The sequence below is a fragment of the Musca autumnalis genome, unplaced genomic scaffold, assembly GCF_047663935.1.
Source record: "Musca autumnalis isolate F117 unplaced genomic scaffold, ASM4766393v1 scaffold_4, whole genome shotgun sequence".
In the NCBI taxonomy this organism is placed as follows: domain Eukaryota; kingdom Metazoa; phylum Arthropoda; class Insecta; order Diptera; family Muscidae; genus Musca; species Musca autumnalis.
The window spans coordinates 100,811,410-100,831,969 of NW_027411977.1; the positions used below are offsets into that span (position 1 = coordinate 100,811,410).

The 20,560-nt window shown below is 34.3% G+C and overlaps 1 protein-coding gene across 21 annotated transcripts in view; it reads left to right on the forward strand.

Annotated features, from left to right (window-relative positions):
* LOC141404308 (uncharacterized) overlaps positions 1–20,560 on the forward strand; it is a 1,008,861-nt gene that overhangs the window by 119,828 nt on the left and 868,473 nt on the right. For 18 of the 21 annotated variants that reach the window (XM_073987798.1, XM_073987780.1, XM_073987799.1 and 15 more), the window contains exon 2: positions 10,089–10,265. In XM_073987798.1, coding sequence (XP_073843899.1) covers positions 10,234–10,265 — 32 coding nt within the window. In that variant the 5' untranslated portion in view covers positions 10,089–10,233. Of the gene's footprint in view, positions 1–9,264; positions 9,394–10,088; positions 10,270–20,560 lie in introns of all 21 variants that reach the window. The other 3 variants (XM_073987784.1, XM_073987785.1, XM_073987800.1) reach the window with 3 other exon arrangements.

Here is a 20,560-nt window from a genome sequence, read left to right on the forward strand (position 1 = left end):
CAAACATGTTTGAAATATGCATTATAACGGTACTTTTTACTCTCTTTATCAAAAATGTCAAAATATTAGCATGTTTTAATGGTTCACCAGGATAGAACCGCCCTAAGAATTTACACAAATTCTTTGTCAGATGTGGTAAACTTTTACAAAAAACTTTTTATAATTATATATAAAGGCCGTGAGTGTTGATTGCCAAAAAATATTGTGCAAAAAATGTAAATTATGGCCTTGGAATTTGATGAAAACCGATACTTAGAGCTCCAAAAAATATTCATATGAAGAAATCGGCGGAAATAATTTACAAAGTCAAAATGTTAAACTAACTTATGTTCAAAATTTTCAAGACTACAATAAAATTACAAAGAAGTCACATTTGATAGGTTAATGAGTCCGAATCAGAGAAAATATGATAAAGATAATTCAAATTTCTACCTTTCCAATCCAAAAATTGATATTTTATCTCAGGAAAGTGAATGCAAATCGATGGGTTCCACTCAGTTTCGTTACCTGTGAACATCTGCAGGTACAAAAAATAAAGAAAATCCCAACGCCGAACGCTCCATGTCACCATCAAGTCCTTGGATTTTCAAAAGGTTCTAAGTCATTTGATGTGAAGAAACAACTTAGCGATAGGGGAAGGCAGATGTAAATTTTTTCCAAAGGAAAGGTTACAATTTTGATGGTTATGGAGTTCACACATCTCTTACTCATGGTATAAGTACCGAAAAAAATATTTCTAATCCGTTATTACATAAATAAAAATAGATAAAAAACTTTTTAAGTTAAACGGTTTTATGTTAAACATACATTGCAATGTTTAAGATAAATGTACTAAAAACCAAAAAATAATAAAAATAGGTAAAAAAAACTTTTTAAGTTAAACGGTTTTATGTTAAACATACATTGCAATGTTTAAGATAAATGTACTAAAAACCAAAAAACAATAAAATAGATACAGTCGTGGGAATTATAAACATATGCATAGACTAGACTAAAATAAAACCGTGGGGCACGTCAATTGTCTACAATCGTTGATTAAAATGTTTGTTTTGTAATGTTACACTATAATTAGGCAGTTGTTCAACCGACAACGATGGACGTGTGATAAGTAGGGCTAGAATGTGGAAACAAGCTAGCAAGCTCGATTATAAGCGAGTTTTAGGGTTTCATAGTGGTGAGCGAGTAGTACTTTGTCGATTAAAGACAAACTACGAGCAGTGAAACGCTTCCTCGCCAGGCAGCAGTGTGAATGTCCAACGATAAACTAGTTGAAACATCTCTTTTATTTACATGGAGTGTATGACTATTGGAATTTCCATGAGCAAGAAATAGTAAGTAATTTCCTCACCGTCTGCGGGCCAACTGCCTAACGACGAATTAAACGATTCTTCTATCGCACATTAAGTCGATAATTTGTAGACAATTGACGTGCGCCACGGTTTTATTTTAGTCTAGTCTATGCATATGTTTATAATTACCACGACTGTATCTATTTTATTATTTTTTGGTTTTTAGTACATTTATCTTAAACATTGCAATGTATGTTTAACATAAAACCGTTTAACTTAAAAAGTTGTTTTACCTATTTTTATTTTCTAGTTTTTAGTTTTTATTTCGCATTCTGTTTAATTCGTTTAGTGCTTCATTAATGCAAGGTTTCTTGCCCGTTAGTTTATTGCAGTCCAACTCCTCTTTACGTAGTCCCTGCAAAGATCTTACTCTACTAAGAGCCACGTAGGCTTGACCTTCTTCAAACAGTTTCGCACCTAAGTATACGACTGCGTGATCCACAGTGCTGCCCTGCATTTTATGTATAGTAGAAGCCCATGATAGTATTAAAGGCAACATTCTTCTTTCAGCCGTCCCGTAATTGTACTTAGCTGGAAACTGTATGGCTTTCTGGTGTATAAGATGTACTGTGTAGTGTACTGTATTCTTCTTGTCAAGCCCTTTTATTTGATACCCATATTGGTGGGATTGATAAAAAATTGTAATCAGCTATTTGGTAGCGGCGGCCATCTTAGATTTCAATTTTGCATAGAAAATTATATTCTACTTGTTGAGACCTTTCATTTGATACCCATTTTGAGGGGATTGATAAAACCTAAGTTATACGCCATTTTGTAGAGGCCGCCATCTTAGATTTTAACTTTATATAGTACATTGTATTCTACTGGTTGAGCACTTTCATTTGACACCCATATTGATGGGATTGATAAAACCTACGTTATCCGCCATTTTGTAGCGGCCGCCATCTTGGATTTCAATTTTTTATAGTATATTGTATTCTGCTTGTTGAGCCCTTTCATTTGTTACCCATATTGATGGATTGATAAAACCTACGTTATCCGCCATTTTGTAGCGGCCGCCATCTTGGATTTCAATTTTTTATAGTATATTGTATTCTGCTTGTTGAGCCCTTTCATTTGATACCCATATTGATGGGATTGATAAAACCTACGTTATCCGCCATTTTGTAGCGGCCGCCATCTTGGATTTCAATTTTTTATAGTATATTGTATTCTGCTTGTTGAGCCCTTTCATTTGATACCCATATTGATGGGATTGATAAAACCTACGTTTTCCGCCATTTTGTAGCGGCCGCCATCTTGGATTTCAATTTTTTATAGTATATTGTATTCTGCTTGTTGAGCTCTTTCATTTGATACCCATATTGATGGGATTGATAAAACCTACGTTATCCGCCATTTTGTAGCGGCCGTCATCTTGGATTTCAATTTTTTATAGTATATTGTATTCTGCTTGCTGAGCACTTTCATTTGATACCCATATTGATGGGATTGATAAAACCTACGTTATCCGCCATTTTGTAGCGGCCGCCATCTTGGATTTAAATTTTTTATAGTATATTGTTGTTGAGCTTGTTGAGCCCTTTCATTTGATACCCATATTGATGGGATTGATAAAACCTACGTTACGTTATAATGATAATGAATAAATATAATTGTATTGTCACCAAAATCCAAAGTGTATACAAAATTTTAGATTAATCGGTTGACAGGAAGAGGGTGAAATTTGAATTACTAAATTTGACCCAAGAATAAATAATAAATAAATAAAACAAACGGGGTGAGCTAAATAAAACCATTTAAAAAGAGCGCCTGTGTTTATGTGCTTTTCATGTCATGCGATATCTTCTAAATCAAAGCCCTTTATGTCGACATGAAGCGTTCGGCGGTGGGATTTTCTTTATTTGTTGGACCTGAGATATCCACAGCCAACTAGACTGGGTGGAACCCATCGATTTGCATTCACTTTCCTGAGATAAAATATAAATTTTTGGATTGGAAAGGTATAAATTTGAGTTATCTTTACCATATTTCCTCTGTTTCGGACTCATAAACCTATCAAATGTGACTTTTTTGTAATTTTGTTGTAGTTTTAATTTTGAACATAAGTCAGTTTAACATTTTGACTTTGTAAATTGTTTCTACCGATTTCTTCATATGAATATTTTTGGGAGCTCTAAGTATCAATTTTCATCAAATTCCGAGACCATAATAAACATTTTTTGCACAAAATTTGTTGGCAATCAACACTCACGGCCTTTATTTATAATTATAAATATATTTTTGTAAAAGTTTACCACATCTGACAAAGGATTTGTGTAAATTCTTAGGGTGGTTCTATCCTGGTGAACCATTAAAACATGCTAATATTTTGACATTTTTTCATAATGCGAGTAAAAAGTACCGTTATAATGCATATATGAATTTATATTTACATTTAAGATTTTGAATTGTAACGTAAATTTTCATTAGTTTATTCGTATCAGTTCTGCAACAACAAATATTTCTGCAATCATGTAATTATTGCTTAGTCTTAATGTGCACTCTTCATTTAGCTAAATTGTTTTTGTACACTCTCCCTTACTCTCAATCAGATTGACTTTTCAATTATGCTTCGATATTGTGACGGCATTGTAACCCCTCCTGCTCCCTCGTTACATTAATTCGTCTGCCTGTATGTGCTTACATGTATGTATTTGCCAAACAGTAGCATTTGTCTAAACATTATAGAACCTCCCAGGTGCATACGCAAGCGGGCATAAATACGAGAGTGTCTCGGGCGGGCAGAGCACTTGTGAATAATAAACCGCGAGCTTTAAACAGTAAGTGTGATCTAAAGAGTAAAGAAATAACCTAAATAGAGTAAAGCTGTGTGCTTACTAGTTACTAGAGACAAGCTTTGTGCTAGTAGAGGGAAAAAGTCCTGCGTGAATAACTGAAATTAATAACGTCAATAAAGCATTATAGAGTCGTAACCTAAAACGAACCCTGTTTAAATCCGTAACAGTATTATTACATGTTTCAAAAGGACAATCACCCCAAAAATATGGGTTTCCTTCAAGAAATTCCCGATTTATCAAACAGGACAAGATTAAACTCGATCAAGATCAACCAATATTAACACTTTTGAGCTTTGTGGTTGTGGTTATCTTTATAGGCGACCAAATATTCTGTATTTCACGATTCAGTGTGCAGTCTAAGTTTGTTTTTCCGTTTGTAACGCAATGAAATAATTATTTGCGAAAGTATGTGTGGGGATTTTTAAGTGAAATCGGACACTTTTTCAAAACGTGGTTTTTGATTTCCTTTATTTTTTGTTGTGTTGTTGCCGCTACTCAGCAAAACATTTTAGTGCATTTTCAGATTTTTCTACGAAAGATTCCAGAGATATCTCGGCTTGAAAAAAAATCGAATTCAGTAAAAAAACAAGTAAAAGGGGACTGTAGTCGAAAGGGACCGATCATGTGATACCCAACATCACTAGTTTTCCGCGGAATTTCTTTCGGGATGTTGTGGGAATATGTGTATGTATGATTGCGACACGTTGTATATTATTTTCATGGACAATTTCTTCCATGGACACATTTCTTCAAAAAATTAAAAATTTGTAATAGGAATAAAAACCAAACACCTTTAGAAATAGCCTTTGCTGAGGTATTACATTACTTCTAATCATAGGTAGCATAAAAACTTCATAACCCTATACAGCATCTTAATTTGCATCAATTAAAAAAAGTGGGAATTTCTCTGTCAGGATTTTAATACTTTTCTTCCATGGCTGCGAAAATTTGTAGCATAAAAGGAAAACGTAGTTCTTTATAAACAAACAAAAACTATAAAGGAAACTAAAAAATATATCAAGCACTGCGCGCCTTTAACAATTTTAAATGGAAGGTGCTTACACCTGAAAAGTTTTTGCAGATACTGAATCTACAAAATCAAAAAAGAACAAGTAAGAACGGCTTTAAGTTCAGCCGAACTTGTTATACCCTCCACCACAAGTTGTATTTAAGTTAAATGGAACAATTAATTTCCTTTCGTTTATGAAGAAGACTAAAAACCAATTTTCAGCAATTTCGGTACAACAATGTAGTTAACCTTTAAAATACCGGCACAACCTCAAATGAGGACTAAATACGAAATTTCAGCAATTTCGGAGGAATATTGAGGCCGTAACCTTCAAAGTACCGGAAGTCGGGAGGTAGCGTTCTTTGGGGGCTATATGTAGGCGTAGACTCATACCAACAAAATTCTGGTGGGGGGGGGGGGGGGGGGGTGAATTTATACCCCCAACGAAGGCTAAGTACTAAATTTCAGCAATTTCTGTGTGATAATGAAGCTAGAACCTTCAAAATACCGCAAATAGGGTTGTACCGTTCTATGGGGCTGTATTAAGGCGTGGACCTGTACCAACAAATTTCTGGGGGAAAGTTTTATACCCTCAACGAATACAAAATAACAAACTTCAGCCATCCGAAGGCCACAAGCTTCAAAATACCTAAAATCGGGAGGTACCGTTCTATGGGGGCTATATGAAGGCGTGGACCTACACCAACAAATTTAGAGGGGAAAGTTTAATACCCCTATTGAAGACTAAATACCAAGTTTCAGCCATTTCAATGGATTATGGTGGCTTCAACCTACAAAACACCGAATATCGGGAGGTACCGTTCTATGGGGGCTATATCAAAACGTGGGCCGATATAACCCATTTGCAATACCAAACATACTAGGAGTAATATAAATTTCTGAACCCAATTACAAAGCTCTATCTTAAAAATTGCGAGCTGTATCTTGATTTCAACAGGCGGACGGACAGACGGACATGGTTATATCGACTTAGAATTTAACCCTGATCAAGAATATATATACTTTATAGGGTCTCCGATGAATATTTCGATGTGTTTCGAATGACAAATTTAATTATAATTACAAAAAAGTCAAAAACAAAAAAATCAACGAAGGGATTTTTAAATAAATCGCGGTCCAAGTCCCATTTTTAGGGTTTCGCGATCTTCTTTGGAAACCACAAGTACTATCGAAATGGGACAAAAGAAAATGTTGTAACCCCACTTCAATAAGGCTTGCGGTTTCCAAGCAGAATCCTGAGAACATAAAAAACCCAAAAATGTTAACTTTGACTTAAATACCGCTATAAATACTGCTTTGACTAGAGAATCAAATATCTCTTGGTTGACAGTGTAACCATCAACGAACATATTGGTTTTCGGACAATATAATATCGATAAAAAAGCTATCATTAAAACTGACTGACTGACTGACCGCTTAACGAGGGCATTAGTAGGAAGGACTCATAAATTCTTCCACAACTAAAATGATGCAATTCCCATTTTATCTCGAAAGCATTTCAAGGGAGATTTGCTTCCATTAACAATCCATTACGAAAACTTTCAGCTGATTGCTCATTTACTCAAAGTGTGGCATAACTCAAAAAATACGTCTTCTGAGTTAGCAATTTCTATTTTTCTATGAATTCTATTTTATCATGTGTCAAATATTCATACTGATATATCTAAAACTCGTCGAGTTACAGCTCATTTACTACGAGTTTCGCATAATTTAACACAAAAGTTTTAGGAGTTTAGAAGCACTAAAACACTTTAAATCATCCTTGATCTTGCACAGAAATTTAGCACTGTATCTGGCTAGCTGTTTGCAAAATTAGGTCCAAGTAGTTATTCTAGTTTTTGGTGCAACAATATTTTTGAGAAGGAAAGTCAAATTTCATTCGCCAACTTAAAACGCGTTTTTCTCGAAAGTGGATTTTTTGAAATGTGTCATTCTTTGAGTAAATGTGCGATATGTATCTAAATACAGCTGAAAATTTAACATTAAAAGCTTAAAAATTGTGTTTGCAACATTGTATTCCTTAAAGTCTTTCGAAAAATGTTGGCCAAAATATTATCATGATTTATTTCATGCATTTTTGGCTCATGTGAAAAATCGTCATTTTCCAAAAAATCGTCAAAATAACGATAAATCGTCAAATTTTGCAACATTGGTTTAAATCCTCAAGCCCCCTGTCACACGGTGAAATTAATTTCATGAAATTAAGCGCTCTTAGAACGAGTTCCTTACTAGAGTAATTTTTTTTAAATTGCTATATGGGCTAATCGGGACTAATGCTACAACACTTGGTCTTATGCCACACGGTAAAATTTACATTAAAAACGTTCCCATTTTTTAGGGGTTTTTAGATTGAGTTAGCTCATACAACAATTTAAAAAAAATACTCTAGTAAGGAACTCGTTCTAAGAGCGCATAATTTCATCGCGATCTTCTTTGGAAACCACAAGTCCTATCGAAATGGGACTTAAGAAAATGTTGTAACCCCACTTCAATAAGGCTTGCGGTTTCCAAGCAAAATCCTGAAAACATAAAAAACCCAAAAATGTGAACTTTGACTTAAATACCGCTATAAATACTGCTTTGACTAGAGATGAGTTTTACAATGTTTATCGAATATGCAGTAATGCAAAGATGTAAGGATCAAATCAAATAAGAATCAAATCTCTCTTGTTTGACAGTGTGACCATCAACGAACATATTGGTTTTCGGACAATAGAATATCGATAAAAATATCATTAAAACTGACTGACTGACCGCTTAAAGAGGGCTTTAGTAGGAAGGACTCATAAATTCTTCCACAACTAGAATGATGCAATTCCCATTTTATCTCGAAAGCATTTCAAGGGAGATTTGCTTCCATTAACAATCCATTACGAAAACTTTCAGCTGATATAAAAACCCAAAACCATAAAAATGCCTGTATTCCCCATATGTACCTAAATACAGCTGAAAATTGCTAAGAACATTAAATACTAAAAAAATTGCGTTTGCAACATTGTATTCCTTAAAGTCTTTCAAAAAATTTAGGCCAAAATATTATCATGATTTATTTCATGCATTTTTGGCTGATGTGAAAAATCGTATTTTTTCCAAAAAATCGTCAAATTAACGATAAATCGTAAAATTTTGCAACACTGCTTAAAATCCTTAACTGTCGTATCATTAGTCCCGGTTCACACTAGCGTGATTTCAATGCAATAGTTTCATGAAATTAAGCGTTCTTACATCGAGTTACACTCTACAACAATTTCATAAAATTACTTTAGTATGGAACTTGATCAAAGAACGCATAATTTCATGAAATGTTTTCAATGAAATCACACTAGTGTGGGCCGAAACCTACTGGATTTTATTTTGATACAAAAGAGTTGTAAATAAGAACTGGTGAAACTATTGCTCTGTTCCAGAACCTGCAAGAAGCTACTACTTTTTACTACGATAACATTTTTTTCTTTATGTTATCGGAAAAAATAGTAAAAATTAGTAGATTCTTGCAGTACTGGAACAGACCATATATTCTGCATTTGGGTAGATTTATTTTTTATCCCCTGTTTTATTCACGTGAATTTTTCGCTAACGAAGTAGCGGTAACTTCCTAATAACACTCTTATGTGTGCGCTTGAACCAACATTTAGTGGAATGGACAATGCAGATATGAAAATTCTCTAAACATTTTCTTTAATCCAATTTCGATAGCACTTGCCGTTTCTAAGAAAAATCCTGAAAACCTAAAAATGTTAGCTTTGACCGCCATTTATTTAAAAAACGCTCCGGCTATTTTTTTTAATTTTTCTCATCTAACCGCAAACACTTCCCAAGTGTAAGCACTTTTCATTTAAAGTTGGTTCAGATACACCATGCTCTTTGATACACAAAATATTGTAATATTTTTTGTGATACCCATCTTAATATTTTAGGATAACTGATTGTGTGCAGAAATGCCCAAATATCGACATATGTTCTTGACACATTTTTTTGGCCCAATTTGTCTGATCTATTGAATTTCTTTTTATTATTAATTCTCGAATCCTTTATCTATTACTAATTCAATCCTTGCCTTCTTTCTTTTTTTTTTTCTTTCCAGGATATTCATGTGATTATTGTCTCCGAATGGTATCCATATCAATTTCTGATTTGACGTATTAAAATTCCATTTGCATGGTATGTGGATGGTATGAGTTGCGAAACATTGCTGCGTGAAATTCATTCTACGGTATTACTTATCCTCTTAGTTTTACTACGTTAAGATGATGTAGGCCAAATACCTGTGTGAATGTATGTGCGCGTTGGTGAAATCTTAATACACAAGGTTATATACCTACCCCTTTTAGTGGCCATCTTAAGTTAACGTTCCCAAGTGGCCAGTTATGTGCTAGCTTATGCGTATAAAAACATTTTTATGACCCTTACTTTTTCGTGTGTATCTGAATTTGTGTCAGTGAGTAGTGAGTGTTATTAAGTAGATAGTGTAAATTCGTGTATTATGTTTTCTGTTATGCTGCTACATTCAACTAAATAGACCTAAATCTCAAACCCAAAAACGCACTGGCCATAAAATATACCCACTAGCCGGCCGCTACCAATATCCGTTTAATGTTAAATATGAAAAATGAATTATTAAAGTTAAGCCAAACATAAATCATATCAAATAAGTGGAAAAGATAACAAAAAATCTCTAAATGTGTATGCACATGATGGTAAAAATATGAACGTTCGAGTGTGTGTGTGATATGGAAACGAGCAGAGGTCCATCCTAATATGCCATTAATTATTACGAAAAAAGTGTATTGTGTTAATATGCAATATTTTCTAGTTGATTTGTTTAATATTTTATTAAACAAAACCGATTACCTTGAATGAAAATATTAGCCCTTTATTTTCTACGTTATTGTTGTTTTTTGTTTGTAGTGAAAAGTGTTAGCAATCAAAAAAGTTTGAATTTTGTATTACCTAAATTGTTCATATAACTAAATACATATTTACAAGAACAAAAAAATACAAATTGTGGCACAGGAGCCATTAACGGCATCCTTGTTCGTATTACGTGGATATCATGGATTTGCCGATTAGAACACATACATTGTGGTAAGTTTATAAATAAAATTATTAATAAAGTTTATTATATAAAAATAATTTATGGAAAAATTTTGACTAAGTAGAGCATACACGGCGCATTAATCGTATTGTTTTACCCACAGCCTGTAGGCGCTTTGGTCCCGGGCCACACTACAGTAATTTCACTGAAATTTTGATATGAAATTATGCGTCTCTAGATCGACGTCCATAGTCGAGTACAATCATAAAATTGCTGTAGTGGGGAATTCGATTTAAGAACACCTAATTTCATGAAATTTTTTAATGAAATTCACGCTAGTGTGGACCGGGACTTGATGTGATAAAAATGTGCGTCATCGAAATAAAGGTTTTAAACTCAAAGTATGTGTTGACGAAATCTGTTTCAGACAATTTGAAGCCGATTTAGTAGCTCTACACAAAGGAAAACATAAGCACAGAAGTTATAATTTTTTTTTTTTTTTTTTTTTTGAAAACGGCTGTTGTATATACTTTTTTAATCTAACCTCTAATGGTGTCAATATGAGCACATGCGTTCTCAATTTTTAATATTTCGACCACAGACATGCTCACTTTGACCACGGTACGTTGACAATTCTAGAAACCGCTGACACCATCTCGTTGTCAAATTGGCAAAGGCGTGCTCATTTCGACCCCAAACGGTGTTGATACACTATCGATAAATAATGTGGTCAGTTTGACCACGTACACGCTGAGAAAAAAATATGATTGATCCAACAATATTCGAAGAGCAAAATATGTATTGTAAAGATTATTTATTTATTTATTTATTATAATATTAACAATGTAGTAAATACACTGTTAATAACATATGAAATAGCATTGGCTATAATGGCCATCAGCTAATATTGTAAAGATATTGGTTAAATCCGTATGTAGTATTGTGACTCCAGCAATCGTTTTTGTAAATTTTAACAATAGTGTTTGTTAAATCCAAAAATTGTTTTTGTAAACTGAACAATATTATTCTCTTTTCTTTGACAATTTTATTATCTTCTCTCGGTATTCGATGTCGTAGTAAAAAAAAACATTTTTGCTGAGTTTTGTTTGTATGACAGGATGATTTATCTTTGTTTGTATTTTTGTGTATGTACACCAAAAATGAGATTCTTGGTTTTCATTTTTTCTTTTCCATTCTTCTTTGGGTTTTGAAAGTTAAGTTATACCGGCACAATCTGAGAAGTGTTTTTGGGAGGAAACCTCTGACTGGTTGTAAGTTGTGTTTTCATTTCATGTTTGTTATGGTTTTTAATTATTTATTTATTTATTTATTCAAATCCATTCTAGTAATACTAGGCCTACAAGACCATATAAACGTATTACTTAGCATATAAATCCTGAGTATTTAATACTACATTAAAAAATATAAAAAATATTGACATCTATAATCCTTATTCTTGGCTCCCCAGCCATAAAAAAATATATATAAAAAAAACAAACAAATGTAAAATGGCCAAGTGAACAATAACCCATACAAGTTACAATTATGTAACTGAATGATTGAAAACAACAATACGTAGTTGCGAAAAAAAGACAAAGTGATAAAATTGTATTTCAAACAGTTTGGCGTGAAATTAGATGAGCATGAAGTTTCTTTCTAAACACATTATTAGAGTGAGAAAATATCCTTAGTTCATGAGGCAGTGGATTCCAGGTACGTGCAACGCGAACTAAGAACGATCTTGCATAAGTATTTCTAATAAGTATAGGAATATTTATCTGCGGATTTCTTATAGAATGGAAAAACGTAAAGCTCGAATATAGGGACGTAGGTTTTCCAGACTTAATAATATTGTAAAAGGTTAAGAGGATACGAAGAGATACAAAGTCAGCAAAAGAAAACCCCAGAAAACGTTTCACGTATTCGGAAATATGACTTCTGCGGGGAACGTTGAAAACGAATTCATAGCTCTCTGCAAACGAGCAAGTTGGATACCTACGCAGCCTGAGACAACTTCTAAACCATATAATATGTTAGACATTAGCATGGCATTGGCTAAACATTTCTTGACCCGAAGAGGCATGTATAGATTGGAAGCATATATCCTTCTTAGCAAAGACCAAATTCTTCCAGATAAAGCATCAATATGTTGTTTAAATGATAGTTCATTGTCAACTACAACACCTAAAATCTTGTGGTGCGTAACAAAATCGATATAGTTATTGTGCAAACAGATGTTCATATCAGGAGCTGCGTTCTTAGTCCTACCAAACATTAAAGCCTTAGTTTTTGAAGAATTTATAGTAAGATAGTTGGAGGTTGCCCAACACAAAAATTACTGAAGACATTCATTTATAGAGTTCTCGAACGATAACAAATTACTAACGTGACCTACAAAAATCAAGAAAATATCATCTGCAAATTGAAATGTCCTGCAAAACTCAAAATCTATGGCATCACGCAGGTCATTAACATAAAGAATGAACAACAATGGTCCCAAAACAGAACCTTGCGGTATACCACTATGAAGCGAAACTGTGCCGGACTGACAGCCGTTAGCAACAACAAACTGACATCTGTCTCCTATGTATGAGTAAATAAGCTTGCAGGCAGTGAAAGAAAAATTAAAATTGTCTCTTAGTTTTGTAATCATATGAAAAAAGTTTATAGAATTGAAAGCTTTCGATAGATCAAGAGATACTAAAACACTTAACTTTCCTTCATTTATATTCTGACGAATGAAATCAGTGGCTTTCAAGAGCAAATGTGTTGTGTTGTGTCCCTGACGGAACGCATACTGGGTATCTGAAATCAAATTAGATGTGTATTCCAAAATCTGATCTTTCAAAATGACTTCGACAACTTTTGAAATAGCTGGAAGGATAGATATAGGGCGTAGGTCGTCTGGACTACGAACATTTTTTGTTTTTGGAATAGGAACCACTCGGGCATTTTTCCAAGCTAACGGAAAAGTTGAAGATGTTAAAATATAGTTCACCAAATGCAAAATATATTCTGAAATATAGGGGTAGACAAGTTTTAGAAGGGTATAGGAATTCCATCAACACCCACTGATTTAGATTTAATTTTGGTCATAGCATCAAAAATCTCCACTGCAGAAACACATCTAAATGAAAAAGAGGAAGTATTGTCACTGAATTGGGTAAGATCCAAATCATTATTTGATGTTAGATTGCCTTGCGCAAAAAAAGTATTTATGTCATTTACATCGATATCAAACTCAGGGCTGTCATGCTGAACACATCCCGAGTTTTTGAGTAGTCTCCACATTTCAACAGAACTCATGCTACCAAAAAGCTTTGAAAAATATCTACGTTTCGCCCTACGAATAACCGTCCTTGCTTTGTTCCGATACCTACAGTACTTTAACCAATTGTCCTGAGTCCGAATAGACTGGAAAGCTGAATATGCCAGATCTCTTACTGACCTTGCAAACGTTACATCACTTGCTTCAAACCAATTATTTTCTTTCTAATTACTGGCACACAAGTAAAGAGATTCGTTAGCAAATCACTTATATAAGAACACTTTATGTTTACATCTATTGCATTTAACATTGCATTACTGTCAAATGATTCAAGAAAAGAAATTAGGCGATCCCAATCTACATTGCTAAAATCACGAAATTCTATAAAGTCGGACGGACAATGAAGCTTGAAGCCGAGAGATCCAAAAACAAGGGCATGGTCAGACACAGATGGACATTGGACCTGATCAAAATGGCTTAGGCACGAAATATCACTCAAAATCATAAAATCAATAAGTGATGTAGTCCTTCTTCCTAGATCGAAATGCGTTGGTTTGGAATTATGTACTACAGACATACTATAACGTGTACAGAAAGCTCGAATAGCATTCGCTTTAGAGTCATTAAAAAGATTGGAGTTAAAATCTCCTAAAATTATAACATTGGAATATTTAGAGATTAAATCCTTATGATGGTGTTCAAAGCAAACTAGATTTCCAGAAGCCAAGTAGACAACGCCAAAAAGAATTTTAACATGATCAAAATGAGTTTCAATAAATAACGATTCACAACCTACGACAGAAATCTGAAATACAATTCTATACGAAAGTCCATTGCATATAAATATTGCGACACCCCCACCCCTGCCAGGACCTTGTCGGTCATTACGACAAAGCATTATTACTAATCTCAGAAGATAGTCATGTTTCTGATACAGCAAACATTTTATTAATTAATTTTAATTTTATGATGGGGCTTGATGCTACGGCAATTTAAATGCACAAATTTAAAATTTTGATTGAATGGATTAAGTACAGATTTAATGTAAGAGTTGTTGTTCACAACTGGACCAAGATTATCATTTAAATGCGTCATTAGGCAAGAAATAAATTTGGGAGGTGAACCAAGAATTAAAACTAAAGACTATTACTTTTAAATATAAATGCATTATAACAATTCAAAATTAACACATTCATACAGCTGATCATTAATTTGTATAAAAATGAGATCATTACTCATTACACTAATAATACAGAAATATTGAAATGACTGGAAAAAATACTTATTTGAGGGAATAAGAAAATACTGCATACACATTACTAGGATGAAGCGCCCACTAAACCATTCAGAAGCGAGTTACACTTGTTGGCGTCAGCATACATTTCTTTCCCGTCCGGAAAGAATATTTTGGCTTTCAATTCATTTGAATTCAGAATTTTAAATTTTGAAAAAACGTTTTGCTTTCGCAGTTTTCTACACACAGAGTTGAGGTAAGCTGCACCAGGAGAGTAATGCTCTAAATCACCACCTTCACCTTCAATAATATCGCTAATTTTAAGACTTCTTGTTTTAAAGTACTCCTTCATTATGGTGTCACGGGTATGCACATTATTAAACTTGACGAGTATCTGAGTTTTCTTGCTTATGTAAGATACATGGTTTATGTCGTGGATTGTAATAGGAACATTAAAAAATGCACTCAAGGATAAAACTGGAGAAATGAGGTCAGTCAACCCCGCTGGCAATCCACCAGATGCTCAGATGCAGTGTTAGATTCCACATTTTTGATCCGCTCATTGCAGCTATTTATGTCATCTCTAATTTCAGATAAACATGAAGTCATTTGGTTGTTCATGCCTTCAATCGCCGTCTTAATATTATGCAGTTCGGTTTGGTAATTTGAAATAAATCCATCAAACTTGGCATTAAGACTACGAATTTCATCAGCAACACCACTGCTTCGGTTATTAGTTGGCATGTTGTTGTTATTTGTTTGCAGATTGTCTTTACATGTGGGGCAAATGAAATGGCTATATTTCACAGCGCGCAAAGCTAATAAGTCTTGTTCACTAATATTTACGCAGGGCCCGTGGAACCACTTAGTACAGATTGTACACGAGATACTCCCTTTAGACTTAGTTATTGAACCACAACAAGTACCACATTTGTCCACCTTCGACATCTTGGGCATCCTCACAAAGCAAACAGCATAAACAACAGCGCAGCGATCGGTAGCAGAGCAACAAAACGGAATGCCAAGAAACAGCAGCAACAATAACAATTTCCAACAAATTGATATAAGTGAACAGCAACAGTTATTACGTAAGAACGTCAGTTTATGATGATGATTTTATCTAATAAATACTTCATGTATCACTTAAATCTCAAACTATTTATTATTGATTCAATATAATGTTTGAAGTACACGGCAGCGAAAGTATAATGAACAACGAAAGTAAATAGAAAATTACGATTTAGCAAATGAAAAAAAAACTCGACTACTCAGGCATAACGTTGCCAGATTATTTTCATTATGATGTGGAGTGTGCTTGGATGAGCGCAATGGAGTAACTCTCTTTGTCTGTCAGATAAAGCAGCAAACCATGTATTGTGTTCTTCAATGCTGGTAATATTATACGGGAGATTTATATCAAATTTAAGTGGAAAATGTATATGAGAATTATATAGAATCAAATCAAAAATTTTAGTAACAGGTTTTCAGGGATGACAGTAGTTTTTGTAAAAATTCTAGATTATCATAGTTCCTACCATCGGTATTGTTGATGATTTTTACAATATTGCGGAATTTATGTTAAGTATGTTATTTTTTGGATTTGGATTTAAATAAATTGTTGGGATAAAAATAGATATTGTTGTTCCAACAAAATCGAAAAATATTTTTTCTCTGCGTGTATGGTGTAATTTTTTTCTCTGGGTGTATCCGTCTATCTGTTTGGATGGCTATATCAACCTGTTCCAAATTTTTGTTCATCGTAATATTTTGTCCGCACTTACATAAATTTCGAAGATGTGCCATATAGGTCCATTCATTCCAGTACTCCCACCACAAAATTTCAAAACTTTACGCTAAAATGGTGAGTATGATAACACCCAGAACGGATAAACCGATTTGGTCCAATATTTGTGTGTAATATTTCTTTCAGAGATGGCAACTCCACAAAAATTTTGAATATTTTCGACAAGACCAGATTAAGGTCATGTCTGGAATCGTTTAAAAAAATGTACAATAGATTGTCCATGGGGCCCCATTCACCACCGTAACATTTTTTCGAGGGCAAGTTTATACTGGAAAAGGTAGCACGTTTATATTACATAGTAACGGGTTATTCGGCTCATGCTGCTCCCAAATTTTGCAGGGTTGCACTAACTTTCCGTTTTATACTCGTACATATATACATATCGCTCATTTACTCAAAGAATGACATAACTCAAAAAATGCGTATTCTGAGTTATCAATTTCTATTTTTGCTAATTTATCTTGTGTCAAATTTTCATGCTGATATCTCTAAAACTCGACGAGTTACAGCTGATTTACTACGAGTTTCGCATAATTCAATACAAAAGTTGTTGGAGTTTATGAAGCAATAAAACACTTTAAATCATGCTTGATCTTGCACAGACATTTAGCACTGATATCTGATAGCTGTTTGCAAAATGTGGTCCACGTAGTTATTTTGTTTTTTGTGTAATAATCTTTTTAAGTTGGGAAGTCAAATATCAATCGCCAAATTAAAAGGCATGTTTCTCGAAACTCGATTTTTTGAAATGTGTCACTCTTTGAGTAAATGAGCGATATGTATTTAATATTTACTGATTGTTCCATGTAATCGCCATGACGTTACTACTATCCCAAACTAAACAATTTTCATTTCGATGACACATTCTATGCCTTTGCATTTTGTTGACAAATGAAACCTCCTTCCAATCATTCTGGTCAAATAAAAAACAACCAATACCTCCTCGCTCATGCAAATTCCTATTTCGGCGAATGTCAAAGTCAAATATGAATGATATTTAGTGCGTATGACACAATTTCTTAAGTGGGGTACACACGATCAGTTTTGACTGTCAGTTTTGCTCATAAAATCGGTTGCTTGTCAGTGTGGCCTTTCATTTTTGTCAGTCATCAGGCATCCACAAAATATTTTGTGGTTGCTGGACAGTTTGACATTTATCGATATTTCCGAAAAATCGACAGTCAAAACTGATCGTGTGTACACCACTTTAAATACGTACGTTAGTATGTACATACATAGGTATATGTATGGAAGTATGTGTGTATATCAGCGATAGACACCATATATTTCTATTGCATACTTTACGGGCTGTCATTGTGGGAGTGCATGCTTTTTCAATTATTTGGATTTTGTGTGTGGTGTGTACACCAGTGTCGCCCAAGAATTTCCATCAATGGTTTAGTATGTGTGTATGTATGGGTGAAGAAAACAACAACAACCTGATGTTTATTGTTTGTTTTCATTCACATACACTGTAAGTGAGAGAGAGAAGCAAATGCAAAATCAACTCAACTGTCTTTGCAAAGAAACTCATCCCTGGTGTACACTCTTTTGCCTAACGTTGGTGTATATACCCAGCAAACCAATCGTACCGACATCTTAACGAAATCGGAACAAAATTCGGCGTATCGTCCGATGTCTGATCCGAAATCGTAACGATATCTTAACGAAAGTTGTATGAATGTCGGAGCGACATCGTATCGATTTGGATCCGATTTCGTAACGATATCGGAAGAAAATCCTTGGGAAATTCGGAAAGGAAATTTCTTTCCGACATTTGTTCCGAAATCGGTACAAAATCTGAACTATTTCTGCTCCGAAAAATCGTTTAGAAATCGGAACGAAATCTGAACGACGTTGCTTCCGAAATTGTTCAGACGTGTCGGACATCCGACATTTGGTTTGCTGGGTATGTATCCAGCAAACCAATCGTACCGATATCGTAACGAAATCGGAACAAATTTCGGACGTTACGTCCGATATCTGATCCGAAATCGTAACAATATCTTAACGAAAGTTGTATGAAGTGGTTGACATAATTTCGGAACGAAATGTCGGAGCGAAATCGGGTAAATTTCGGCCAGAATTCGCAACGAAATCGGAAGAAAATCCTTGGGAAATTCGGAATTCGAACGAAATCTGAACGACGTTGCTTCCGAAATTGTTCAGAAGTGTCGGACATCCGACATTTGGTTTGCTGGGTATGTATCCAGCAAACCAATCGTACCGATATCGTAACGAAATCGGAACAAATTTCGGACGTTACGTCCGATATCTGATCCGAAATCGTAACAATATCTTAACGAAAGTTGTATGAAGTGGTTGACATAATTTCGGAACGAAATGTCGGAGCGAAATCGGGTAAATTTCGGCCAGAATTCGCAACGAAATCGGAAGAAAATCCTTGGGAAATTCGGAATTCGAATTTCTCTCTCCGAATTTTCGTACAGATTTCTGAACGATTTCGGAATAATGTCGTATGAAAATCTGAGGTACCTTCCGAACTTTCGTAAAGGTTTCTGAACAATTTTGGAATAATTTCGTATGATTATCGAAGGAAAAAATTTTTCTCTGATGCCTCTTCTTCATTGATAATTTTTTTTATTGGAAGATTATAATTCTAAAGATATCTAATGATTTTCACTGTTGTTATCATTTTGTAGCTATAGTAGAACAATGTAAACTTTGTGTACGAATATGTTGAATCTATCAGCACTAGCTTGAATTATTACATGTTGCATTTATATTTAAAATATTTAAAAAATGTATATGCGAATTTTATAACCAACCATTTTGTTTTTCGACAACAAACTAAAATGTTACTTGTTAGATATATACAAAAGGTGGTTGTTGTGCGAAGGGAAAATTGTTTCCGACATTTTTTCCGAAATCGGAACGAAATCTGAACAAATTCTCCTACGAAAAATCGTATAGAAATCGATACGAAATCTGAAAGATTTTGCTTCCGAAATTGTTTCGATATGTCGGACATTCGACATTTGGTTTGCTGGGTACATAGGTATGCATATCTGTGTGAGTGATACTCCAACTTATAAGTGTAATTTGTATGATGCAATTGATTACTCCCAAAGGAAACAACCTAAATGGCTTGGATAGTAAACAAACTGTGAATAATCGAATACAAGGACTCAAAACAAATAAATGAAAATTATAGCAAGTAACACGAATTGTATAAAAGTGAATAGGAATACTTAGTATCCTTTTGTTTATGAAACTCTTCATCTTATTCCTTGCAGAAGCAGAATATCTTAACTGATAGAACTCCTTGTAAAAGACCTCATATGGGGCGTCATAATTCTTCTTTACAAAACATGGACAAAATATCCTCTGTATATGATGACGTGGGCATGTGCAGACAAATTTTTGCTGGGAAATTTTTATATCCCCAATGAAGTCTAAATATATAATGTCAGCCATTTCGGTGGATATTAGAGTCAAAACCTTTAAAATGCCAAAAATCGGAAGGTACTGTTCTAAGGGAGCTACATGGAAACGTGGACCGAAAAATTGCCGAAAAACATAGCACCGACGTGCCAAGGGTGAACGCATATGATCTACATCAGTGCCGACCAAGAAGAGAGAAGACAAAAATGTGAATGTATTCAAAACAATGGCAACTTATGACAGTGTGTTAGTAAGTTTGTATGCACGCTAGGCACAAAACAAATCAAAACATTTGCTCTCTCATGCACGCTCTTTCTTTGCGTCGCTGAAAAACTTCGTAACCGCAACAATACCAACGAGCGGCAGGGATCTACCCAGCAAACCAAATGTCTGATGTCCGACACGTCTGAACAATTTCGGAAGAAAAGTCGTTCCGATTTCTAAACGATTTTTCGGAGAGGAAGTAGTTCAGATTTTGTACCAAAAGAAAGAAAGAAATTTCCTTTCCGAATTTCCCAAGGATTTTCTTCAGATTTTGTTACGAAATCGGACCGAAATCGATCCGGTGTCCCTCCGACATTTCGTTCCGAAATTATGTCAACAACTTCATACAACTTTCGTTAAGATATTGTTA